The sequence below is a fragment of the Carassius carassius genome, chromosome 18 (genome assembly GCF_963082965.1).
Source record: "Carassius carassius chromosome 18, fCarCar2.1, whole genome shotgun sequence".
Classification (NCBI taxonomy): domain Eukaryota; kingdom Metazoa; phylum Chordata; class Actinopteri; order Cypriniformes; family Cyprinidae; genus Carassius; species Carassius carassius.
Window position 1 is genome coordinate 14008835 of NC_081772.1, and position 27309 is coordinate 14036143.

Sequence of the window (27309 nt, forward strand, 5' to 3'; positions counted from 1 at the left end):
GGTGATTTTAGGTTCTTACATATATAATATATATAATGCAAATAAAAGCTCATTCATGTTTTGCAGGTTGTGGCAGACTAGCACCTCAAGGTTCTCCACTTGAACCTGCACAGCTTCTGAGGAGCCAGTGAGAAGACGCAGACGAGAGATGGTGTAACATCCCTCCATCAGGTAGCCCCGAATCTCCTCATATGCTTGTTTATACAGGCTCCACTGCTCCAGCACTGACCGGAGACTGACCGTCTGCTGCCCGATCTGCAATTACACACAAACATCATTTAGGACTTATAATCAGTGTTTCTGTGAAAATCATCAAAACTGAGTGATAGTACATATCATGTATGTTTGACTAAGAGTGTCTATAAAAGAATGTGTGAACAATATTGTAAAGAAGATTACAAAACTAGAAGGTTCACCAAAATGCATAAGGTAAAACATACCATGTGATCCAGATTGGCCCAAGACTGGTTTAGACCTTTTAGAGTGTCCATAATAACAGAGCCAGCCTCGTCTTTCTTATTCTGAATTAATAAGCATCCTTTCTCTTCAGCCTTCTCCAGATCCTTCTCTTTCTCCTTTACCAACACTTCCATTTCCTAGCATACACAGACACACTCAGATCAATCGTTAGAATCAAATCACAGAATATTTCCAGATTATCTATGTAATCTTTACTCATGAATCCACACAGTGTACTGTGTGTTGTGTAGTAGAGCCTAAAAACGATGGTGCAGTACCTACCTGACAATCTTTGAGCGCATTCTGGGCTGAGGAAACATCCTCAATCCTGTGCTTCTTTTTGAGTCTCTCCTCCTGTACACTAAACCAGGTCTTCAAGGTCTGAACCACGTTCTCATACTCTAACCTGCTTTCAAGCAGACCCTCTAAAACCTGAATCTGTGAAACACAAAAGACACCAGTATGATAATAAAATTAAAGCTAAATGGCAAACAATGAGGTCCAAAAGTCAGAAGCCACTTGTAAAAACATATGATTTTCAGTCTTAGCATTTAATTTGTCCAATTCTTTGCACTGGAGCTGCATGAAATGCACAAATGCTGCTCAGTTTGATAATTTTTCTGCATTTATGTCTAACCTTCTCTGTAACGAGTCCCTGCAGTATCTGCCAGCGGCGGTTCATGGCTCCAAGACGCTCAGCAAAGTCTGTTTTGTCACTGCGTTTCCCCTCCACGTCCTGACTGCTGATTTGCAGAACTGACTGATTCACAAAGTCCACAGTCAGCTGCTTACAGGACAGGTCAATCTGAAAACCCTGTTGAGAGGAGTAAATAAAGAAAAAGAGAGATTTGGTGTCTTGACAATGGAATACAAAAAGAATACAAAAAAATCTTTTTGCTACCTTGTATTTCTGAAGGTACATTTGCAAAGCCTCGGATCCCACTGCCCCCATGATCGTCTGCTGGTCCTCTTGGATAACATTCTCCATGAGGGATATCCAGCTCATTAGTTCAGTTATTGCATGACGGGATGGCAGCTTCTCCATCTGCAGCTGTTGATCACAATATGAATGCCCCAATCAGTATAGTCATGTGAGCCTGTTCATTATCTGCATAATGTTTTTTAACTGAGATGAGGCATTGCAATATGTCCTAGTCATCATACCTGATGTAGTTTCTCCTGGACCACAGGGATATGAGTGAGAAGATCAGCCCACTGTGTGTCTACTTGGGCCAAGTTTGCCCTGAGTGCTGCCGTGTCCACTCTCTTCAACCGGAGCAGCTGATTCCCCTGGCTCTGAACTGAGGCACGCAAAGAAGACTTGGCGTCTACCTCTTTGGAGAATTCCTGCAAATACAGAACCAGTAAAGAGTGTGTCTGTAAAAGTCAAGTGAGACCTGAGGCTCTTTTTAGCAGAATATTTAATGGCTGTTCTTACCAGGAAGGCATGAAGATGGTCTCTGACAGTCTCTAGCTCTTGAGGTACCGTAACAGATTGAGTGCTCCAGAACTCCAGGCGGTCCAGTGCCGAACTCAGCCATTGACTAAGCTCAGCTGACTCGCTCTGATACCTACAATAAAGTATGAAGAGACCATGTGATGTCAATAAGAATGTGCATACATGGACACAACCACACACAGGTGTTTCTTCTCTGTTTTAATGAAGAGAAAGTGAACAGATCAAAGACCTGATCCAGTGTTTGAGGGTGGAATCCAGGCGATGTAGCTCTTTATTGATCTTGGTGGTGGTGCTGAGCCAGTGCTCCCCCAGCTGAGTGAGCTGAATCTCCAGCTCAGAGCAGGACACTTGTAAAAGCAGCCTCTTTCCATCCTCCAACAACTTATACAACTGCTGCTGCCGCTCAGAGAGACTGGCCTTCAGACGCTACAGAGAGAGAGTGAGATTTAAATTTAGATAGTAGATTTTCTACCATTCCCAATGTCTACTACCATTCTAAAGTTTGTGGTCAGTAAGACATTTTTTTAAATAAATTAATAATTGTTTTCAGCAAAGACACTTTCAATTGATCAATACTGTCAAGTGCTAGTAAACTAGAGAATAATGTTTCAGACTTGTTTTAAAAACCTTACCAACCCAAACAATAATGTAACAATAAATCAAGCTAAAAATCCATTCAAATTCACATTACAGTTATGCATCTTGTTTGCTAATTCATATTAACTTTGAATTCCTGAATTGAGTAATTTAATAGGCATTTCTAATACACAAACCATGCAATACAGATATAGTATGTAATGTTTATAATGTAAAATGATGTTGTGTGAATTTCATGGTGTAACCGTATCTAGAGATCTGTGTGTGATGGAGCTGTACCTGATACAGAGTAATTCTATTGCTCAATCTGTCTTCTGTCTCTTCTACCAGGCCTACACTGGGGATGTTGCTTTCCACTGCCTCCAGCTGTCTGTACAGGGTCTGATAGTCACCCACCAACCTGCTCCACCACTGATGCCACAAAGCACAAGTTATTCACTTCATATGCATGCACTGCACTCATCAGTGTTTAGAAGTTGCATCTTGTATACAAATAACAAAACACAAATGCACACACACCTCCAGGATGCCCTCCAGCTCCACTCCTCGTTTGTGAGCCTGTTTAAGTACAGCCTGGGCCTGAGCCACAGTCTCTTCCAAGCTCTGCACCTCCCGCTGCACCACCAACCCACTGACCTGCATGAAGAAGGCCTGTGTAAAGACAACATGCGTCTCTAGCCCCTGGAAAAACTCCTGCAGGAAGAGAAGACAGACAACATGACTGAATGAGACCAGTCATCAATATTTTTTTTCTGTTTTCCTTGAAATGAAAGACTATATATTTTATATGTGTAAACTACAATTCAAAGGTTTGGGATCAGTTATATTTTCTAATGTTTTTTTAAAAGTCTCTTATGCTCACCAAGGCTCCATTTATTTGATCAAAAATACAGTAAAAAAAATACAAAACATTGAAAAATTGTTATCATTTAAATAACTCTTAATATGTTCATATATTTTAAAATGTAATTTATTCCTATGATGGCAAAGCTGAAATTTCCTTAACCATTTCTCCAGTCTTCAGTGTCACATGATCCTTTAGAAATCCTTCTAATATGCTGATTTGATGCTCAAGAAACATTCTTATTATTATTGACATGATAATATAATTTTTGTATAAAACCTTAACACATTGTTTTTTAGTATTCTTTAATGAATAGGAATTTAAAAAGTACAACATTTATTTTAAATGTAACATGTCTTTACTGTCATTTTTGCAGCAGTCTTGCTGAATAAAAGTACTGATTTCTTAAAAAAAAATCGTACTGACGCCAAACTTTTGAATGGTAGTGTAAATCTTGTCTATTTTGCCTAATAAACAGATATAATAAGAAATCGTAGATTCTGAATTTTGATAGATTGTTGATAATATTGATAAAAGAGTGACGTATAGTTATTGTCATCAGATATTTTCCCACAAATGTCCAGACACATATTTATTAAGCAGACCACAAGAACAAAAATTCTGCTGTACCTTGTGTTTATCAAGAAGGATCTGAACCTCAATCACTGATCCCACTTTCATCTTCTGATCAGCAGCCATTTTGTCCTGAGCGGTGTCCAGAAGTTCTACCAGGTCTTGTAAAGCTCTCTCATACTGAGCCTTCAGAACCAAACTCTGGTTCAGCTCACTCCGCTTGGAGCCCACCATCTCCACCAGCTCTTCATAAGCGTCCTGCACAGCAAAACACAAGGTCAAGTGGGAAGTCAAATGGAAGACAAGAAACCAGTAACTTTGCTTGCTGTTATTAAAGCACACAGCAGGGGAGAGACAGATGTGTGAACCTGTAGTTTCAGCAGTTCTTGAGTGCAGAGCTGGTTGGGCTGCAGTGTCTCTCCTCTGCTCCTCATCTCAGAAACTTTATGTTCAAATTCCCTCAAACTGTCCTCTGCTTCTGCTAGAATCTGTTTACATTGACATTTTGATTAATCCTTTGATTGTTTTGCCTGGGGTCATATGCAATTATTTCTATGTCATTTCGAATGTGTGTCTGACCTCCATCTGTTTAGAAGCGGGCCGATCCATAACTGCACTCATTTTCTGTAAAAGCTGGTACTTTGAGTCGCTGACTGCAGTAAGCAACAGTCTAAACTCAGTCTGAGGGTAAGACAGACCAAAATGCATATGTGAGAGAAAGAGCGAGAGAGAGAAAAAAACAAAACATTGACTAAAAAACAGATACAGTAACAAACTATACCTGGAAAACAGAGAATTCCCGCAGCTTGTCTTTCATAGTGTCACATCTCTGTTTCAGCACTGTGTCCAGCAGCTTCAGTCTCCCCTCCAAACCATCTAACACTTCTTCAACCAAAACGCTTTCTACACTTTCTCCATCCCATAGCCGCTCTGTTCCTCCAAGCACGTCCTGACATTTACACACCTCCTCGTTGACATTCTTTACTTCCTTACTCAAACTCTGAAGAGACGAGACCAGAGATAGAGTCAAAGAGCGTCAACTTTTCTTCTAAAAAATATTTTAAGACTCTGGTAAAAATGACTATGTCTGACCTCTAGGTGGCCCAGGTGAGTCTCTGAGTCATCAGATAGTAATATTGGGCCAGATACAAGCTCGTTTTCAGCACTGTCCAGCCAGGAGGAAGCTGATGAGACTGCCTCATAGAGAGCTCTCTTCAGAGCACGAGCTCGCTTACTGTCAGTGCCACCTGTCTGTGGGGAGGAAATAATAATTAAAAAAAAGACTAGCTGCTAATAAATCCTTGATACCTAAACATCCTGTTCTTGAAGAATATGTAAATAAAAATATTCAGTGGCAGTACCTGAGACAAGTCCTCCAAATCTTGGCTAAAGCCTTCGAACAGACTTCGGGGTGACAGGATATCCTGACTCAGTTGCTCTCCTCTGAAAACTCCACAGGGGCTGAATAATGGCTGGTATAGCTAAGAGACATGTAATCATTATAATTGTGCTCTTGCAAACTATTCTAGCTCAAACTTTGAGAAATAAGGTTTTTTAAATAAAGAGAGTTGTTGGAAGCTTAATCGTGGGGGTCTACATTTTGCAATTATTTTTTTAATCATGAACAAAACGTGTAAGAATCATCAACTTTTGTTGGTCACAGAACTTATTTTCTGCTATTATCCAAAAGCCAATGGAAAAATCCTGTTGGGTTTTTGTCAAGAGATCCAGGGTGATGCTAACTTCAGGGTTTGCTTACAAAAATATGGCATCACTGCAGCCCTCTATTAGGGGAGAAATGGATCAGATATAACAGTGCTTCCTTAAACCCTTCAACATTAAAAACAAAGCTAGGGAATTGTGTTGTAGTTGATTATGTACCGTGTTACATGGTGTCTGCTCCATTGTGTTTAGTGACAGCTGCAGTTTGTTGTTAAGGTCTTTGCTCAGGTTCTCCCATCTGACTCTCATCTGATCATTTGTGCTCATGTTCTCAGGCCACTGACCATCATCCCCTTCAGAAAGTTCTGCAGGAGACCTACATAATGAAGAAAGAAGCTCCTTTTGAGTCTGTACTGTATACACCTTTCCTTGTCTTTCATATGCAAACATATAGAGAATGTACAAGTGAGCAGTACCTACCTCTCTCCATTAGGTGTTGTCCTCTGTGAGAGAATTTCCTCTCCTCTAGATGCTACAGATTGCAGTAACTTCTTCTGTTCACCAAGCTGCTCCTCTAATTCCTGCATTATATGTAATGATGTTGAAGAAAAATCCAAGTCGTTTCTAGCTCATAGAATAACAGAATATTTGTATCTAAAGATGATGTCAGTATCAGCATATATTATTCTAGTTAAGCTGATTAATATCCTGTTATTGCTCAATAGTAGTTTGATTGTCTACCCTCTGTCTTTGCACTGTGTCTTGATGCTGTTGGTTGCGCGTGGATCGTGCCTGACAGAGCCAATCCATTATATTGGGGCTCTGAGAGAGAGTCAAGTCTGATTCAATGTCCTCCTGCTCCTGAAGTGAGCCCTGATAATTAAAGAGACAGAAAGTTAAAGATTTTAATGTTTAACAAAGTTGCTGTGGTAATCATTTTTGACATTTATAAAAGGTAAAAAGTATTTAATAAATTATAAAATCTATCATTTATAAAGGTTTGCTAATCATTTTTGAAACAAACAATATATATATATTAGGTAAAAATGTATGTTTGGTGAAATTATTTTAAAGAAGGTTTCCTCACAATGAATCTAGATACATGGAATTTCCTCGAAACATACACAAACGTACACACATTAAACATTAAAACAGCATTTCAGTATTTAGAGGTTAAAGGTCAGTAATGACTGACAATAGGAGATGGACCCAAATCAGCTTGCATAAGGCTTTTACATGTCACCAACATGCAGAGGTGGAAAGTAACGAATTACATTTACTCGCGTTACTGTAATTGAGTAGCTTTTTTGTGTACTAATACTTTTTAAAGTAATTTTTTAAATCTGTAATTTTACTTTTACTTAAGTATATTTTGTTTAAAGTATTGTACTTCGCTACATTTTAAAACACATTAATTACTGAGTAAAAAAAAAAAAAAAAAAAAATCGCTCCCTGGAAACTACGTCAGTAAATAATGGGCAGGAGGGCAAACTGGCGCTAAAATCACAAGAAAGATGCAGACGGTCAAAACAGGCGTTAGTGGTGCAGACACCGCTGAAAACGAAACCCCGTCATATTCTGAAGTTGAACTCGATGGAAATGAAGTGAACCCCTGGCCATATGTATGCTCTATTATGCAGTGTAAGCTGTACTTGCTTAGGAAGACCAAACTAGCAGCTTATAAAATCTCGACAAGACATCAACCCTTCGCAAGAATGTAGAGGTAAGCTAAATAATTGCATCGTTGCATTGGTGGTTAAAATGAAGCTTTGACATTTTAGCAAGAGGTTTTGCACAAATTAGCCAAAAAGACAGTGGTGAGGAGTGTGCTATATATATCATCTGCGATAATATCATATTTTTTGTTTTAATGATGTGCGCGCTTATAGTGCGTTCTTTCACTGTGTGATTCAGTCTCCTAAAATGCATTTAGAATGATCACAAAATTGAAGATATAGGGGCAGAAAATTCACATATTTATATAATTTCATACATTAAATCAAAATCACACAAAGAATGCCGTCTTTTCCTCCAAAAATCATCATGAATATATACATACATACATATATATATAACAGTTCAATAAACAAGTTAATTAAGAGACTTGCGTTTTAGACACCATATTGCCTTTTTTAGCTCTATTTCTACAACAGAAAATAATTCCAAACACAGCCACCAAAGCACAGTTTTGCGTCTCTGAGCAACGTGACAGTGTTTCGTTCCTGAATGAATCAACCGTTTAAATGATTCGGTTCAATCGCAATGACTCACTTATTAACAGTGACTTGCTGACACATACTGGCCATTTTAATTTCACATTTAAAGTATCTTTTGATTTTTTTTTAATAATTAATTTCTTATCATTTCAAATGATTATTCAACATTTTATGTCTTGTATATCAAAAAATTATTTATGCATTTGTAACTGCAGGTTAAATGCATTCTTGTCCTGCACTAAACAGTGTAATACATCTAAATGCCACTTCCAATGAATCTTCTGCATTTCCTCTGCATTAAAAGATGAGTTTGTTGATACTGATTTGCCTGGTAACAGCCCAAATGTTTTATTATTCTAAATAACTGATTCCTTTAATTAAAAACAACTAGTTTGAGATTAATAGACCTATACCAGGGGTGTCAAACTCAGTTCCTGGAGGGCCGTAGCCCTGCAGAGTTTAGTTCTAACCCTGCTCCAGCACACATATCATGTAGTTTTCAAATAAACCTAAATGATTAGATTAGCTGGATCAGGTGTGTTTAATTAGGGTTATATCTAAACTGTGCAGGACTGTGGCCCTCCAGGAACTGAGTTTGACACTCTTGGCCTGTCCCATTTTTGACTCCCTCCCACTGTTAAAATGTAACTAAGTAATTTTTACTCTGAGTAAATTTTAAATGAGCTACTTTTTACTTTTACTTGAGTTGATTTTTAGACTGGTACTTTTACTTGTACTTAAGTAAAATTTCATTAATGTAATGGTACTTTTACTTGAGTAGAATATTTTTGTACTCTTTCCACCTCTGCCAACATGTCTTATTTAAAAGAGTTTGTCGAAAAATTTCAGATTTCCCCCATAATTACTAAAAGGTCTTTGTTCCAGATGGATGTTGCTGGAGAGCAATGGAACATCCTTCACAACAATGAACAGTGCTTGGCATTCTTCTGTGCTGCTGGCCACAAAGCAACCATTGAGGTGAGGATGTGTTTTTGAGTGTTTTTAGTGGTGTGTGTGCAAACTGTCATCAGTAACCTCCAATTGTTTTTATACTAAGTATTCAGACCTTTGGCATTTTCTGTCATTCTACTAAATTATAGCTCCTCCAGTTTCTTTGAGAAGTTGAATCAGCATCCCTCACCTGGATGTGGGTCTGTTTGTGGTGGAGAATGCGCTGTAGCTCCACCAGGCTGGATTTGAGGCTGTGCAGTTTGAGGGAGAGCTGCTCAGCGTCTCCCCGTGTGCCGGCCTTTCCCTCCATCAGCAAACTCTCACTGTGCACTGACAGCTCAGACAGACACAGCACCTTCTGCTCGATCTCCAGTAACATGTTCTAGACCAGGAACATAAGATCAGAAAATTAAATTGTTTTGATCATTTAGAATTGATTCAGCAGTGTGAACCATATTTTAGGTGCTACTAACAACAAATTAAAATCTTTTTTAATCTATATTTGGGATTGGTTAACCTTTTCTTTTCAAGTTGATTGATTTCAGAAAAATTATATTTTCTTCTCATCTTAAGGCACAATACTCTTAACAAAACTTAAATACAATACATATTTTAGATGGGTTTACCATAAAGATAAAGTTGTAAAGATAAAAAACTAAGTTCACTGTAACTAAATGGATTTGTCTGCTTTTGGATATTCAGATACATGTAAAAACACAACAGAAGGTGTTTGAAAAAACAAACAAACAGGAGACGTGCATGCAGTGACCGATAATCTTCTTAATCTGCTTAACCTAGTCTTTAGACATCTTGATCTTTACCATACTACATGCACACTAGTCCACAGAAGTTAGCGTAATTCTAAGAAAGAAAATAATCTATACATTTTTTTAATTTTGTGGTGGACCTGCAGGGTAGCTGGATCTGAATGCTGGTTCATAGTGGAGAGAGCCAGTGGCATTTAGTGAGGAATGAGCAAAAATGATCAGCAGTAAGCTACAGGTCAGGGCCTTCCTGACTTCTCACAAACAATTTAACTTTCAGGTTAAAGGTTCACTTGATACCTAAAGCACTTACATCATAACACAAAAGACACACTCGTGTGTGTGTATGCGTGTGTCTCCTTAAAGAGGAGCAGACATGCTCTGTGGGACGTCTCATGACTGCAGGGAAGAAGCCCCTAATCTTAATGACTAATAGAATGGGACAAAACACAAGCAGCTAATCAGATTTACTTGCAGCCCACTCTAGTGACTCCAGACATTATCAGCTAACAGAATCCGATTAATTGACTGTTTATATGCCACTGAAAATCAATCATGGTTTTAAATACTTTATCATCTAAAATAAAGGTCTGGCTTTTCAAAATTTACACAAGTGCTCAGAAACTATGGTAATCTGTAAATTGGTAATCTACAATAAAATGAAATAAAATAAAAATTTGCGTTTAAAAAAATCACCACAGTGCAGATTAACCAAATAAATCAGTATTTTATGAATTATTTGTTTATTGATAAAGCTGTTTCTTTGAAATGAACATGATTGTTAAGTTGTTCATTTCATTCCACCATTGGACACTGTCTGAAAAACAATAATTTCTGTAGTTTTTTAATCAGCTTCCTATAAAAATATGTTGGTACATGTTATGGACCAATATTTGTAAGAATACTGTGGCATGAATATTTTCGTACATTTCCCAGCCCTAGACTTTTACCTGGCAGTCAGTCAGCTGTTCCTCCATGTCCATGTCCTGTGGGTGTGTCTGGAGAGTGGAGCTCAGTGTGGCACGTGTGCTGAACAGCCAGCTGTCAAGCTCCTCTGCCTCACTATGGTAACGCTGTAGCGCTTGTTCCTGCCTCTGCTCTTCTAACTGCTCGCTTAATAGCTCCTGCAGGACAGAGAATTAGATTAGGCTTGTCTGTCATTTGGTTTATAAACTGCAATTAGTGGTTACAAGTAGAGAGATGTCCTGATAGTTAAACCAAAAGACTAAAATAATTACTAGGCCACACATGACAATTTGAAACAAGCAGCATCTGCTAAGCAACAGTTCAGTCAGGACCACTCTGTTTGAATAAGATTATCGTAGAGGCCCTGAACATTATTTTGGTGGCAGGTTTTACTTTGAAGGGTTTAGATTCTGAGCAATTCACAACCAAACCTCACTAAGGTTTGAAACCCACCAAGTCTAATGCAATTACCATAATTATTTATATGCAACAGATTCCATGGAAAAGTGAAACATGTCTGTAAATGAGACTTAACAAGATTAAGCAACGATTAGCTGATGCTGATTTCCGTGGACAAGATGTTAAGTGATCATGTACCTGTATGAGGAGGAATTGGGGATGGAGAAGGCTAACCACATGTCTGTCGACAGACTAAGGCAAGTGTGAGTACTGATGAACTTATATCTCTTATTTAATTGTAGTTGGAGGAATTTCAATCAGCTGAGTATCACTAAACTACGCTTGAGCTCCATTCGGCACTCAAACTAAATTACATGAAATAATCAAAATAACATGCCAAAATCATTTTTTGCTACTATTTATCAGCCATCTCCATTTTTCTGTGTGCTATTATTCCTGCTCACCTCCAGAAGTTGGCGCTTTCCGGAGGCCTTCATGTGGATGGTGGCCATGCGCTCTCCTAGCACAGTGATGGTTGACTGCAGGGCCAGCTGATCTCCGGAATCTGCCTCCAGACTGTCTTCATCCAACTGTAGCTCTTGGGAGAAGCAGGCCTGCAGTGCACTGATTTCATCCTGGAGCATTAGGATCTCATCCATCAGAGCCTGAAGAACAAACACCAATCAGGAAACTGCTTTAATTCAATTCTGGTTTCGTTAGTAAGTTTGCTCTAGTTGTAAACTGTAAAAATACATTAAAAGCTAAATGCCATTGAAATGAAGATACTTCTACTGTAAGTAAGAGATTCGTTTTAGACACAGAAGAAGTTTGTAATCTAGAGGGTAACCCTGTGTCCTCTGGCTCGTATCACTAGTCTGGCTGTAGGCTTGAGTTTTTGTGTGATCTAGCTGAGCTAATGCGGTCATCTTGCTTCATCTGATCCTCTGTCTCTCTCACCTGGTGGCCAGCCATCTGGCTCTCTGGACTCTTGCTTGGATCCAAGCCTTCATTAAGTGCTTTCTCAATGGACTCCATCTTTGTGGAGACAGATTGCAGGGTCTCCTGATAGTGGTGCTGCCTCTCTAGAGCTTCATATAGGCTCTTCTGCTTCTCATTGATCTGCATATAGATGTATATTAACTAACAGAAAACATAATTTGGATTTGATAATGTGAGAAGCATCTATGGATATGTACCACATTCTTCAAAGTCTCCCATGAGCGCTGTAGGTCGTCCAGGTTAGCTGAGGCGGCTGACTCCATGGAGGGGTCATACAGGTCTTGGAGTGGTGCTCTGCTTAAAGGAGCTCGCCCTGAACACTACGGAAGACATAACATCATGAAAGCGTGTGAATGTATGCATAAATAATAAACTAAATTGTGCTGGTCCTCTTAAAATACAATAAAACAGTAATGATACTTATGTGGGTTTATGTCTGAATCTTTCAGATGTTGCACTCATACCCAGTAACATGATTACACCAAATGGTTAACCATGGGTTTTTCCAGATGCTTAAACACATAAAGAATCTGTGCTAACCAAAAGATCTTCTTCAAGTCTACAGATGTCTTACTTAGAATTCTATCTGCATATTAAGAAGAGATAGAAGAAAATATATGAAAAAAAAAAATATATGTGTATATATATATATATATATATATATATATATATATATATATATATATATATATATATATATCCATGATCATGGAAAACCTCAGACTAACATTTGTCTCCAAATTAAGAACAGAGCAGTGCCTACTGTTTGAAAGTGATTGGTTAAGTTTAAACTGAGTTAAATTTGATTAGTGGCTGATCAGGGATAAGTTGATTAAATGTGATAAGGTTGGCAGGTGCTAGCAAGGTCTGGGTTAGAGCCACAGGGTACCTGAGAGGTTTCAGTGTTAGGCCCGGGTGATGGCGATCTGCAGGCGGGTGGAGAGGAGACCTCGCTGTTGGTGCCCTCCTCACCAGACTCCTCTGTGACTGGGGAGAGGAGAGTATGGCAACGTCCTGCCGTCATCTGACCATTAAAGAGCCAAAGAGGCATAAGAAGAGAAAGAAAGAGAAAGATATATAAAGGGTGAAACAGGAGTAAAGCACCAAAAGAAGAAGCTAACCAGAGGAAGAATATTAGGGTGCTGGAAAAAGTACACTACCATTCAAGTTTGGGGCTTGTTATAATTTTTTAAAAGTCTCTCATACTCATCAAGGCTGCAATTTATACAGTAAACAGTAATATTCTGAAACATCATTGCAATTTAAAAATGTTATATATTGCTGTGATGGCAAAGCTGATTTTTCAGCAGTCATTACTCCAGTCTACACTGTCACATGATCCTTCAGAAATGATTGTATTATATTGAATTGTGTTCAAGAAACATTATCACAATAAAAACAACAAAAAAAACTAATAATAATAAATGCTTGATTACAAATGCTTAATATTTTTGCAGAAACCGTGACACATTTTTCAAGATTCTTTGAAGAATATAAAGTTATATATAAGAATATAAAGAACAGCATTTATTAGAAATAGAAATCATTTGTAAAATTAAAATTGTCTTTACTATCACTTTTGATCAGTTGAATGCACATTAAACGATTTAATTTCTTGACCCCAAACTTGCAATAGTGTATATTTCCATTTGATTCTGACAGGAAGTCCTGATCAAGCAGAAAAGCTGAATAAGACCCTGCAAAGCAGCACCCTAGAATTACAGACAGACTACATTTGTTATGAGAAGCCACGATTAAGCCCTTCACAGACCTCTCGTCATGATAAAGGAATGAACCGGATCAGGAAATACTTCAGAGTTTATGCACAGACTCACTGTAAAAATACAACAAGATGGCATACAATAATGAATTGTGCATGTCTGCATAAACTAAAGTAATCTGAACCATTGGAGCGCTCCACCATTAGGCTAAATTTAAATCTAGATACAATGACTGCTAAACTACTGCAAAGCTACACCCCTTTCTCTGTAAGTCAGTAAGGACTGAGTGACACAGCTGGAGCTGAACTGTTGGTGGTTAATGTTGAATCCAGCTCTGATCATGACTGATGCAATGAAGGTAAACTATACGGCCCAACTAAAGACAACTAATGTTGACTAAGTCAAGGCCATCTAACACCCTCATCCCGTTTCCTCTTTCGGCAACAAACAACAGCAGGAATGCACAATGTAGAGGCACATACAACACTGTGGGAGAAATAAGAGACCCATGGGATGCTTGTCTGACAGTGAAAAGAAAAAGAGCAGCAAGCACACCCCGCCCACCTCTACCATGTGTAAGTATAAATCACTCACCATGACAACAGAGGAGTGTGCTGGTGGGTGTTTGGGTATCTCTTCCTCCTCATCCTCCAGCTCCTCTAATCCATCGGAGAGTCCATCAACATCGCTGACTGTCAGAAGCATAGTAGCATGTTTGGCTTTCACAGTCAACATCTTACACTTGGAGTTCAATGCCGAGATCTGCTCCTGATATCCTTTTATCTTCAGGGCCAGTTCCTGTCACAATGACACATTACATTATTATTCCACCAAGGTCCACGCAGTTGGTTTAAGTCCCAATATATACGTCCTGGATTAAGTCCCATAGATGAGGAGTGAAAAGGGGGTTAATGCAGAGAGCGGCACCGGCGAGCTGAGCTGAGAAATTTCCACTCTCTGTCTGCAGTAGAAAAAAACAGCACAGGCGAGCAATCGCTCAGTCAGAGGCATTTTGAGCTTGTAGCCAATCAGATCACCGTGGGAGAAGGACGACAAGCCAAGCCTTCAGGCAACGGCCAATGTGATTTCTACAGAGCTCGGCCAACTGGAGAGAGTGGGAGGGGAGAAGAGAGCGGAAGAACACTCCCTCCCCCAAACTGGCCAACTCACACTCGTACAAACACAAAGACCTCGGGAACAGGAAATGAGCTCAGTGAGAGGGGCTATTCCCCCCCTCCTGTTTACTTCTTTTCCTTCCTTCCCTTCACTTCCTCTACTTTCACCAATCCCAAAGCTGTTTTCCTGACAAACAAAAGAACTGGAAGTGAGCGTGAGACTAAGGGGAGGAAAGGGGCTCACAATACAGATTTTGTACGGCCTGTGGAGTCCCCCTCTCAGATTTCTCACTCTTTAACTGTCATTATTTCACAAACACACACAGACAGGCCAGCCTCTGGTAATGAGGTCAAGTGGGAGAAAGCTGCAGCTGCAGAATAAAACAACCCTGGGTGATAAAGCCACAGCTGCCATCCCAACTGAACTCAACCACTAATAAAACACGAGGATGTTAGATTCTGTAGAGGTTTATTTTTATTTTTATTTGGTGTGTTTAAAACTGGCTCTTGGCTTTAGGCCTGCTCAATTTGGGGGCAGCCCTAAAAAATCTATTTGCAATTTTTCTAAAAAAAAAAAAAAAAAAACTGTGATTGTGATTTAAAATGTGATATTTAAAAAACTCCACATCTACTGGTTTTGTTTGTAGGGCTGCACAATTGCCCAAAAAATGTGTGATTATTCTATATTAATATTAATATAAAATGCTAAAAACATTTTTATTACTTCTAAATAGAAATCTTAAACAAAATAAGATATATTACTATAGTAATATTTCATTGTAAAAAAAAAAAGTATTTAAGAAAGAATTTTTTTTTTTAAAGAACAACTGTAAAAATTATAATATTAATACTTATGGCTATTTTAATTCCTTCAGTCAAATGATAAACCATTTTGGTGAATTATGCAGCCCTACTCGCCTCCATGTGTGTGAATGTGTTTGTGTGTGCAAATGTAAAGGAACAGAGCAAAAGGACATGAGAGAAAGAAAGAATTTGATGCCACTCAGAACAAAACAAACTGAGGTCAAAGATCAAAGAACTACTTTTACACCCATTGATAGGAATTTATGGCCTGACTCATTCATACCGAATGTAGGTCGACTAGCAAAGCGATATGGTTAGTGATAGCGTAGACAACACACCTGCAATGAATTGTGAGACTGACTGACTGATGCACCAAACAGATACCACTGCTTACTTAAAGAAACGGTGCTTAAAACAAAAAACATTACATATATTTGTGAAAATATAAAAGTCTGAAAGAAGGAATTTCCTTCCTCACCTCATGATGTTTTATCTGTGTCTGAAGCTCCTGTATGTTTCCTGTGGTAACAGGACGGTCCTGAATAACATGGTGTGCTTCTTCAATAAGTCTCTGTAGGTTTTTGACTTCCTGTTCGTATTGCTCATACTGCACCAAGGCCTCCTGGGGGAATGTGAAGAGAGATCCTAAATGAGCCATTAAAACCACAAGTGCCCAGCCCCATGACCGTGCTATATAAACTGCAAATACACTGAAGGGGACATTTTTTATATTTACAATGTTAGTAGCTTAAAGGTTAGCCCAAATCAGCATAAAGGTTTAAATGAAAGCTTGATCTGAAAAATCAATATCAATACCTTTATCTAAGAATATGTTGTCATCTGTGTGCAGATACCTGTAATATATTGCACTGTTGAATGGTATTGTGTTGGAGGTGGCTGCTCTCTTGCTGCAGACTTTGTGCAGTAACACATAGTGGTAATGCTGCAATCACATCCTCTGGCAGCCGGAGGACACTCTGACACATCTGCATAGCCTGCACCTGCTGCTTGAGACCCTCAATCTCTGACAACAGGAGCTGAGCAACACATATTCAACATTAGCTTGATGGTATCACTGATCAAATCAGCACATGTGATTTTCTTGTCAGTACACAGAATTGTTTTTATTTTTTATCACTAATCAGTATTTCGGTCTTGATTTCTGGTCTTGAAAAATATTGAAACATTCTTAAAACAATATACATTCAGCAAAACTATCTAAGAATATACTTGTTTTCAAAAAATAGAGTTTGAATTTGAAGTTTCTTTTACTTACATTGTTTCCTTTCTTTTTAAATGCATAACCCATAAACTAATGTTTTATTTGTTATATTTATGCTATAAACTTTTTTTTTTTTTTTTACTGGAAACAAGAAAAAAATATATATTGGAAAAAGTAACTAATAATTGAGTCTTTTCTCAGTGTATAATAGTACAGAATGTAATGACTGCATTTGTATCTGACAGTATAAAATAAATCGGAGGAATGAAGGAATGTGTTAGTAGAAGTTATTAAGAGTGAGCGGTGTACCTGTCTTTGAGTCAGCTGTTCTCTGAGACTGAGACGTGCCAGATCAGGAGAGGTCAGAGTCTCCTGTACTCTCTCTGTGGACTGATGGAGGCTCTTCACGTCACTCTCCAGTCTCCCCACGTCCTGAACAGAGAAACACACAGTAAGATCATTATGTTCAGTTCAGTATCAATTTGACTTTACAGAGACAAATATCAATATATTTTATTAAGTATTCCATTGGGAATGCGTTCATGGCATGTAATGTCAAGCAAAACTCAATTACAATAATAATAATATGGTTTTAAAAGGATTCAAAACATTCATTCAGGTTGCTGTTCAACAAATATATAGTTGCAATATTAGCATTTTAACACTGAAAAATTCTATGATAGACAGGGAATTGATATATCAGCATTTGGCAGAGTAAAAGCACCTGGTTGATTAACAGAAACACTAGCTCCCTCTTGTGCCGTTTGGATATACATTATCAGTCAAAAGTCTTTGAAGAGTACAATTTTTTATGCTTTTTAAAGAATTCTCCTCTGCTCACCAAGCCTGTATTTTGCACCTCACAAAGCTGATTTTTTTTAGCATCATTACTCCAGTCTTTAGTGTTACATGATCCTTCAGAAATCATTCTGATGTTCTGACTTCCTGATTAAAAAACATTTGTAATTTTGGATCAAATATATGCAGGCTTGGTCAGCAGAAGAGAATTCTAAAAAAAAAAAACATAAAAAATCTTACTGTTCTAAAACTTTTTACTGGCACTGTGACTGTGATTTTGGCTTTGGGTATTGAAAAACAGCACCACTAATTCAACAGTCAGACTGCAGGTTGAAACATGTGTGGACCCAGAACAAGAGGACTTACTGAGATCACAACCCTGCTAAATCAACACAGTGCCCCTGAGCAACACACTTCAGCCATTTAACTTCAGAGAATGTCTGCTAAATCACAAGACTTGAGGCCACAAAATACAAGCAGCTCAAGTGGGCCTAAAATTGTATAAAGTGGTGCTTTAAACCAAATCAATGTAATTCTCCAGCGAATAGTGAATAAAGTACAGAGTACAAGCACTATTTGGCAAAATTCTACAATGTGTACTAAATTTGGTGGTCCTAGTTTTTCAAAGTCAGGCAGTAAAGAAAGAGAGCAAAGATGAGGAATCCAAAAGACGAAACAAAACAAAAAAACTGACATGCACAAATATATAGGAAATTGGTTTCCTGGGACAACAGTTGATTATATACATATAGATAACTACAGATTATACAAAAACATTTGACTGCAGAATTTCAGAGACATAATAAGTAAAATACACAAGTCATCTTGCAAAATCTATAAACCATTAGACACAAAAACTGAAAAGTGCGTCATATTACAGTATTACTCATTTAAACATTTGCTGAAACCTTTACATTTTAAAATGAAAAGTTATAAATCTGAAATCTAATAAAAAATGGAAACAAATAATTAATCAAATTTCTTCATGGCAAGATGCCATTAATATAACTATGACATGCATTAAGCCAGATATTTTATAAAAACTTATTCATGGGCACAAATTTTATGCCCATTTCTGATTGTACAGCTTAAGATAAAACTATAAAGCAATGTTTAGTTAAAGCACTGTGGTGAGCATACAGCAATTTAATGAACAAACATCAATTATGTCCACTGTCCAGCGAAGAAGACAGAACGATGAAGAATTACGTTGCTAATCTAACTGGCCACTAGATGGCAATGTCTTTCTAAATATACAGCAGACTTCTTTTATTTGCTGAGATGACATTAGAATAAAATGGAAAAATCATCATAAAAGTATTTACAAAACTGAAAATTAGACACTGACCCTTTACCGTAATTGTGTTCAGAATGACACGTCACAGAAAAATATTAACTAGAGCCAAAAAGGCCATGGGCACATGCACAGCCCACTGCAACATTCTTATTTTTTCTTTATAATACGCGTGACATGCTGCTATGTATAACCTTGGCTGCATCCTGTAGCATCAGGAGTCTTGTTTTGGCTCTATGCTGCAGCTCTTCAGCATGTCTGCTCAGTTCAGCCATCTGCAGGTGGAGAGCATCTGTCTGGACCACCTCCCCCAGAAGTCCAACCCTCTCCTCCAGACCCTCAAACTCTCCTTGGAGATCTTGCCACTCTTGCAATAAGGCCTGATTGAGATATATCACAAAATATCATTACATTTCTACCCAAACAGCCACTGAAAATTCAGAGAAACTGTGATCTGATCTGGCTAAAGCAGATGTCACCACCTGATGGTTTTGGATTTGCTCTTGCATCTTTAAGGTTGGAGCCCACATGATATTGGCTGAGACCACAGTCTCTGCTTTTTCTGTCCAGTTGAGAGTTAACGTCAGCATTTCATTAAATTCTTTAAAGTTCTTTTCTGCCTAAAATAGAGAAAAAGGTCAATTTGTTGAATGCATTTTAATAATAAAAAAATAATAATAAATCTCATTTGAAGATGAAGTGTCAAAAAACAGAACTGCAAAAATAATAATTTCTTTCAATCAGGTTTCCCCAAACGCTGACCTTTTGAAGGCACGTGGTCCTTCCCTCTGCCAGTCTGCTGGTCTGAGCATGAAGATCAGTCAGTTTACTCAGGCTGGAGCCCAGCTGTTTGGTAAGGAGAGGATTTTGCTTACCAAACTCCTGCACTGCCACATCCAGCTCAGACAGAGCATGACCACACTCCTCTAGTTCCTCTAATAGAGTCTGAATAGAGAAAGAAAAACAGAACAAATGGCAGAGAAAAAAATATGTTCAAAGTTGTAAATATGCAAAGATCAAAGTGTTGTAAAAAATTACAAGTTGCCTTTTTTGGCAATTTAAATAAGATTAAATAATTTACATTATAGATGAAAAAAATTAAAATACTTAAATGAAAAATGCATTGACAACTACTTTATATAAGCTGAAGTACTAATGACAAACTAAAATAAAGCTTAATATATAAAAAAAACATTAAAATTTACAAAAACAAAATTACTCAAGTTATAAATAAAGACTATAATCACACATACATATCGCTAAAATAACACTGCCTTCTTATGAATTCCACTTGTGATATATTTAGAAATCAGGTTGTACAGAAGTCATTCTTAAGTACACTTCTGTCATCATTTACACTGTCAGTAATCAGGGCAGAGTCTGTACCACAGCTTCCAAAGACTGCTGCATTCATACCCCTGTCTCCTCTTTAGCCTCCTCAACATCCACAGCCTTCTGCTTGAGTTTCAAAGAGATGAGTTTGACTTTCTGTGAGACATCCTGAACTCTGGAGTTAAAGTCTTCTTTAATTTCTCTGCTATGTTGGACCTCTCTTTCCCGTGCCTGCACCTGAGCACAAAATAAATAAATAGGGAAGTGAAAAAGAGACATTATCTAATCTCCTTTTCTTTTAAACCTAATTAGACTGGATTTGAATCCATTTACATTGCAATGCCTACTGCATAGATCTTACATTTTGACACAAATCAAAGTTTTACATGTCTACATTAATCCCTCACCAGAATTCACTTGGTACATGTATTCTTGACATTCCTAGTATGAATGAAGGTACCTGATCTACTGCAGAACCCAGAGCCAGTGTAACCTCTGCCAGCTGGGTGCTGATCTCTGAAGGAAGGGTGGCATTGAGGTCCTGGTATTTCATCTGCTGGCAATCTGCAATCTGCTCAAGGTTCTGGCGGTGAGACTGCATGCCTCCATGAGCCGTCTAGCAGAAACCACAAAAACACACCATACTTATCATCAGTAAAGTAAACTGGGCTGTAGGATTTTAGAATGCCATTACTGTCTGCATCTCTTACACTGTATAAGGTGGTTTACATTACCTCCAGGTCAGTGAGCAGGTTATCCAGGTCTGCAGTGGGGCTCAGCAGCAGCCCCTGGGTGTCCTGAATCCAGCCTTTCAGCAAGCCCAACTCCCTCAGCACTTCCTCTCTCTCCCGCAGCTCCACCTGCACCTGCTGCCTGCTAGCACACACCTGCTGCAATAGACTGAGGGAGAAAAAGGACACAAAAAAAAAATATAATGCAAATTATAGAAGATGTAAATGACAGAAAAGTAGGTTTGGACATTTTTTTAAAAAAAGACAGAATGACAGATAGAACAGAACAGAACAGAGAGATAAGACAGACAGAAATTCATACTTGTCATATTTCTCCTGAATGCTCTGAATTTCCAGCAGACATGGACTGTCTTGGTTGTTTTTTCTGTCTGTGGTGGATGCAGTTGCATGAGGATGGAGTAACAGGTTGAGCACATGGTGTTTGAGGAGGGTCAGGGCGCTGCTCTCTCTCTCCACCTCTCGACTGAAGGAATCATGGTACTCCAAAAGACTGTGTAAGGCTGCCATATTAGAGGCTTTTTCCACCATGTTGTCAGGAACACGACTGTGCAGGTCCTCACAGACTGCTCGCATTTTCTCCAGCTAATCACAGAGAGAAACTGGTTACTCCAACAGATTCTACTGCTGTTAATATGTGCTAATGTCATCCTATAACATTTATACATTTATTTTATTGTCTAAAAGGTTTATGCTGTTCTTATATATATATATATATATATATATATATATATATATATATATATATTTTTTTTTTTTTTTTTTTTTTTTATATATATATATATATATATTTAAATGTTCAGTTGCCATGTCAGTGATGTTACAAGTTGAACATTCATTCAGATTCATGTAGATATAAAAAAATATAATTTATAGATTCAATCAAAAGTGAGTCATTAAGAATCCCTGAAAGAAGAAAGTTCAGACATCAGTAACTCCGGTCACAAAAGAGCAGCTATCAGGACAGCTATATAACTATTAATAATGAATTATTGATGAAACAGACAAACTCTACTCTCTCTGTTCTACATACAGCTTTGCGAGCAAATGACTCATTCTTACTGACTGATGTCATATCCTCAGCTGAATAATGTAACAGGCTTAGGTCACAAAGAAACTACATAGAATAAGTGGCACTGCCAAAAATGAACAAGAAACAGTAATTGCTAACATTTTACTTAGATGGATGTCTGGATAGCAAAGTCCCTTCAATAATCTTTTTTATATAAAAAGTATTAATTTTGGATAATCTGATAATGTTGTATAATCTGATAAAAAATACAGTGTGTTACAGAGTGTGTTACACAGCATATGCCTCCATCAGTGACATCATTTCCTGTGATAGCAGCAGAGATTTATGAGAGAATTTGTGAGTTGGTAACTTCCATGTTGGTCTATTTTTGTATGGACTGTCATTGCCAACCATTACATCATTCTCAGGCCATTGCCGGCAACTGATGCTCTTGTCTGATCACAGAACCACAGCCATGATTTATTCAGCTCTACTACAGTGTCTCACTGTTTACAGAATAACTGCTTTTACTGTTGTTTTTTCTGTCTGTTTATTGAAATGTCATCAATCAATCATTTTATGGCATTTTGTCTGCTTATTCAATTAAGTATTGTATCTGATTGCAATTTGGCATTCGTTTGATTACATTCTCTGCAATACAGAGTCATATAAAGAGTATCTTAGTGTAATGAGTTGAGAGTGTCTATCCATGAGGCTTCTCTACCTTCTCCCTGGTGCATCTCCAGTTACATGCAGAGTCCTGGAGGGCTTTCACCTGAGCTTGAGCTGCACCAAACAACCGAGTCCACCGATGGCTCAATGAACAAACTGACCGAGAAGCAGTGTCTTTTATGTCAGGCTGAACAAACTGCGCTGCTTTTACTTTCAGTCCATTCAGTGCATCTTCAAAACCCTGAACTTGTGACACAATATTCTGTAGAAAAAAAGGGAAAATTAAGAAACAATTAGAAAAGCTGTAGCACCCAATTTAAAGTCAATGTATAAGAATTAGGCAATAGAACACATGCTTAGTCATAAACCTGGTATAAACAGAGCTTGTCTTCAGCTTCTTGTTCAGAGTTTGCTCTGGCAGTTGTGAACTCCATCATCCTTTTCTCTACTTCATTCATCTGCCTGATAACTTCATATGTTTCATCTTGGAAGGATCTCCACTGAGTTATGCTTCTAATAAAGAAATACAGTGACGGATATAGTATTCAACATGCAGATACAAGTTTGGGTCTTGTGCGCCTTATTTACATCTATTTAAATATCAAAACCTCGTTAGCATTACCGTTGCAAGTTGTCTTGATGCTTTTTTAGCTGCTTGAAGACCTCTGTGCCCTTATGATAAGACTCCGCACAATGTTGCTGGATTTGCTTCATTACAGTAGGGCTCAAAAAGTCACCCATTTGAGGAACTAGATCTTGCATTTCTTGCATTGTACCCTTGACAGACTGTTCCCGGCCTGTTATATTTGCTAAGTCCTTGAGGCAGTCTGAAATTTTCTCCAGGTCTACCTCTTTTGGGGCCTGCTTAAGTAGAGCACCAGAGTCCTCAAACCACTGCTGGACAGTTTGCAAGGAATGGTGGTATCTTTGGAGTAGAGACAGAATAGACTGCAAGGCTACCTGAGGGTGCACATCACAATTTAAAGAAACATTATTAAGCTAACCTTCAGTATTTTATTACTCAGTCAGAAAACACAGGTGAACTGTCAGCAATTAATAATAACTTACCTGTTTGGTGTTGATAGCTTGTTGAAGATCATCCTTTAGTTCTGGAATATCCATTAAAGTGGTTTCAAAGATTTTTGAAAATGGCTTTTGATCGTTGATGTACTTCTCTTTCTCTTCATTAGTTACATATTCTAAGACTCTAAACCTAGATTTCATTTCTTCTTGAAGTGCTGACAGTGACCTGACCTCCTCCTGCACAATCTCAATTTTTGCTTCTTCAAACATTAATGGACATCTTAATTGATCCCAAAGACTCTTGAGCCAGTCTATTGATACTTTAATATCAGTTTGAAAATCCTTATTTACCACAAAACCTCTCTCACATTCTTCTATGTGTGTATTAATATTTTGCTTGAAAGTAAGAAGTTGTTCCTCTCTGAAGATAACCTGAGTCTTAAGAATCTTTGAGTCAAAGTGTTGGTTGAGGTCATCATTTTGTGCTTTGAGAGCCTCTGGATAGGATCTAACCTCTTCAAGAAATTTTGCTAGGTTGTGTAGTGTAGATAATCTCTCCATGGCATCTGTCTCCTCATCTCCTTTGGAGTCTAGTTTGCCAAGCTGTCCCTTTAATCTAGTGATGCTATAGTCCATTTTCTCAATAACTGTTATATGGTCATTTAATAACTTTAATGTTTTCCTTAATTCTTTCATCTTACATTCGATCTGCTGGTTTAGACTGCCATGGAGATAAACCAGCTGGTCAATGACTTCAGGAGCATATGCCTGACCCATGACAAAGAAATCCTGAGTTTTACCCCTAAGATCTTTCATCCCCTGAAAGAGATTTGCAAGACATTTCATTAGATCTTCATAACTGTTGTGCAATGTTTCTCCATCTTCTAGACTTTGGTTGGGTGACTTCATCTCTAAACCATCACATTTCTCCTGAAGTTCCTTCAAAGCCTTTCGTGTTACATCAATGAGGGACTCAAACTCCCTGCGGTCCAAAAGCACTTGTTGGATCCTGTCGCATTTCTCTCTGATTAACAACAGCATGTCATTATATTGTTGTGGAAGGCCATTGAGTTTCTCATCTAGGTAGCAGTGGTCAACCTCATTTAAGGTGGGAAGAATCTCCTGTCCTGCCCTTTGGACAATGAGCAAAAGGTTTTCATACTCAGAAGCATGATCAATAAGCTGTTGGTATTCAGTCAGCTGGTTCTGAAGCTTCTCATCATTCCCACTCAAGTCAATAATTGGAAATGTAGCTACCTCTGCTTGTTTTAGCCACTCGCAGATCCTGTCAAGGTCCACTTTAAAGTACTTCCGAATGACTAGCGCTTTCTCCAGATGCTGCAGATGCTCCGTGCTCTTCTGCAAGGAAGCCTCGAAGGTAACTTGCAACTCCTCCAGCTTCTGAAGGGTCTCCTTCTCCTCGTTGTCAGTTGCATCCTTCCCTAATCCTCGTCCATGTACCCAAAGAGATGTAAGCTCCACCTGATATGCTCTTAGGCTGCTGGTAAAATTCTTACAAGATGACACCTGCTTGTACAGTACATTTGGTAGGAGTGCCACATGATCATCTGCAAGAGCACTCTGCTCTTGCTTCTTGATCCATTCAGCTGCTCTTTCAAGGGCTTGTAGGAACTGTGTTCGTTCTGTAAACACTTTACTGAGGCTTTTACGATACTGAGCCGCCTTAGTTCCAAGTGATTCTACTTCTGTCTGTGCTTCCTGGATCAAAGTCTGCAGCATCCTACTTTCATTAAGACCGAGCCGAGAGGAAAGGCTATTGGCATCTTTCACGGCCTCTGCCAGAAGCTTCTGTTTGGCCTCCAATTCTGCACAAAAGCTCAAGTGATCAAACAGAAAGCTTTGGGCCAAATCTGGAGGGGGGCTGGTCTTGAGAACCTCAGACAGGGATGTCTTCTGCAACTCAGCCCACTCTTGAGCCTCGCACAAATGGTCCTCGATTTGACTCAATTCTTCCAGTGTCTGCACTAAATCTTGGATTTTCTTCTGGACATGGGATTCCACCTGGGTCCAATGTTGCTCCAGGTAACCCACCTGCTCCTTAACCAGGTCTCTCTCTTCTAAGCTCAGACGAGGCAGGATCCCATGCCTATTATTTCTCAAGTCATCAAGCACACATTTCTGGTCCTGCAGGTCTGTGGATAACTTCTTTAAGGCATCCAGACACTCAGATGTGCTTTCAATATCTCCCCTAGAAAAGATTCAGTGTTTTGTGAACAAAGAGAAGAATGACTGTAGATTAACACATGGCAACTATCAAACATAAATATGTTGTGCAAAATTTGAAAGGAAACGTTGCATGCCTGGCCAACTGATCCCATTTCTTGGACAGCTGTTCAAACAACTCCTCCACCATACAAATGCAGTCATGATAGTCCCCGCTCCTCTGTAGATCCTCCTCTTTTTGTTCCAGCAGCTGTGCAGCCTGTCTGCCCAGATCCAGCCAAGCACAGCGCAGACGCCCAACTTCCATAAGCTTAGGGGACTCCTGACCAGCCGTTAGCCTATTAATGCTCTCTCTCAGCTGGGTCAGATCAACCTGCCTGGCTCGCATCTCCTGGATAAAGTCCTTTGTGGCATGAAATATGAGGTGTTATTAATAAATGCTGCCTATCTTTATTTGATATCCTGCCAAATGGACAGCTCTGGATACCACCTCTGTCACTGGCAGAGAGTGAGCTTTGAGGTAATTGGGGTTTTCATTCAATCTATTGTTGACAATTGTCAGCACTTCCAGGGATGGTAATATGTGCTATTTTTCACACACAATGAAGGGGTCTGCCTGGACACTGTTATTACAGGCATTGACAAATCAATTCACACAGCCATAATTACAGACGAATAAATTGGGGAGAAATCTTTATTAATGAATGAAGCTTCCTGCCAGGAAATGTAAGACAGGGCAAAGCTTAACATAGCTTTTAGCAATACATAATAGACTGCATCTGGTTAACTAATAAACTAATATTTGATTTAATAAATTTGGTGTAATTTTTCTCGAAAATCTCATATAACCCATGTTTCATAAAACGGGTTATCATTTTGCTGTCTTCAAATGTCATTTGGACACAAAGCTGTCGCTTACCTGAGCCTGGTCCAGCTGGCTCTGAGCAACCTTTGGCTCGAGCTCAGCTGGCCTCCTTAACATGCTCTGGAGGAGTTGTTCAGCCTCAAGAAGACGACATTCAAGGTTGGAATGCAAGTCTTTGATCTCTCTCCAGTTATCTGCTAGTTCTTGAGATTCCAGCATCCTTTCCTCAATCTGCATTAGGTAGAAAGCATCTCTAAACATTTTCCATTTTTTGTGATGTATTATCATATTGTAACATTGAAAAGTATGGGACCATCTTAAATCAATAAAAAATACACAAACATCTTTTGAAAATTAGCAATTGTAAAAAGATTTACAGGTTTTATGTGAAATAAAAAATTGTTAGGCTAAATAAAAATCAAACCCTGCGACAGAAAACTTTGCGCTTTCTTGTAAAAAAAAGTGTTGTGCTCCCCTGGAAAGCTTTGCGGTCAAACATAAAAGCATTGATAAATAGCTTTTCCTCTCATCTCACATTATTTCTATCAACAATTTTGAGGTTGGCTACAAGTGGGGAACTGTTTTTGTAAGCGAATGCAAAATGTTTCCTCCCATCACCCTTTAGGACC

General features: G+C 38.5%; 1 protein-coding gene across 2 annotated transcripts in view; it reads right to left on the bottom strand.

Annotated features, from left to right (window-relative positions):
* The window catches only part of LOC132092465 (nesprin-1-like), a 66830-nt gene that overhangs the window by 21725 nt on the left and 17796 nt on the right, over nucleotides 1-27309 (bottom strand). For both annotated transcript variants that reach the window (XM_059498709.1, XM_059498708.1), the window contains exons 21-62: nucleotides 26735-26911; nucleotides 25953-26218; nucleotides 23677-25840; nucleotides 23231-23568; nucleotides 22977-23121; nucleotides 22661-22870; nucleotides 21229-21509; nucleotides 20910-21075; nucleotides 20636-20791; nucleotides 20260-20412; nucleotides 19606-19788; nucleotides 19326-19463; nucleotides 19038-19223; nucleotides 17061-17183; nucleotides 16384-16566; nucleotides 16008-16151; nucleotides 14205-14408; nucleotides 12779-12913; nucleotides 12087-12209; nucleotides 11848-12009; nucleotides 11355-11555; nucleotides 10476-10649; nucleotides 8952-9143; nucleotides 6336-6467; nucleotides 6075-6175; nucleotides 5814-5970; nucleotides 5294-5413; nucleotides 5025-5183; nucleotides 4714-4932; nucleotides 4512-4613; nucleotides 4301-4420; nucleotides 3990-4190; nucleotides 3035-3208; nucleotides 2795-2926; nucleotides 2148-2344; nucleotides 1898-2030; nucleotides 1624-1806; nucleotides 1361-1510; nucleotides 1097-1273; nucleotides 742-897; nucleotides 441-596; nucleotides 85-255 (exon numbers count right to left, since the gene is read on the bottom strand). In XM_059498709.1, coding sequence (XP_059354692.1) covers nucleotides 85-255; nucleotides 441-596; nucleotides 742-897; nucleotides 1097-1273; nucleotides 1361-1510; nucleotides 1624-1806; nucleotides 1898-2030; nucleotides 2148-2344; nucleotides 2795-2926; nucleotides 3035-3208; nucleotides 3990-4190; nucleotides 4301-4420; nucleotides 4512-4613; nucleotides 4714-4932; nucleotides 5025-5183; nucleotides 5294-5413; nucleotides 5814-5970; nucleotides 6075-6175; nucleotides 6336-6467; nucleotides 8952-9143; nucleotides 10476-10649; nucleotides 11355-11555; nucleotides 11848-12009; nucleotides 12087-12209; nucleotides 12779-12913; nucleotides 14205-14408; nucleotides 16008-16151; nucleotides 16384-16566; nucleotides 17061-17183; nucleotides 19038-19223; nucleotides 19326-19463; nucleotides 19606-19788; nucleotides 20260-20412; nucleotides 20636-20791; nucleotides 20910-21075; nucleotides 21229-21509; nucleotides 22661-22870; nucleotides 22977-23121; nucleotides 23231-23568; nucleotides 23677-25840; nucleotides 25953-26218; nucleotides 26735-26911 — 9144 coding nt within the window. The remainder of the gene's footprint in view (nucleotides 1-84; nucleotides 256-440; nucleotides 597-741; nucleotides 898-1096; nucleotides 1274-1360; nucleotides 1511-1623; nucleotides 1807-1897; nucleotides 2031-2147; nucleotides 2345-2794; nucleotides 2927-3034; nucleotides 3209-3989; nucleotides 4191-4300; nucleotides 4421-4511; nucleotides 4614-4713; nucleotides 4933-5024; nucleotides 5184-5293; nucleotides 5414-5813; nucleotides 5971-6074; nucleotides 6176-6335; nucleotides 6468-8951; nucleotides 9144-10475; nucleotides 10650-11354; nucleotides 11556-11847; nucleotides 12010-12086; nucleotides 12210-12778; nucleotides 12914-14204; nucleotides 14409-16007; nucleotides 16152-16383; nucleotides 16567-17060; nucleotides 17184-19037; nucleotides 19224-19325; nucleotides 19464-19605; nucleotides 19789-20259; nucleotides 20413-20635; nucleotides 20792-20909; nucleotides 21076-21228; nucleotides 21510-22660; nucleotides 22871-22976; nucleotides 23122-23230; nucleotides 23569-23676; nucleotides 25841-25952; nucleotides 26219-26734; nucleotides 26912-27309) is intronic.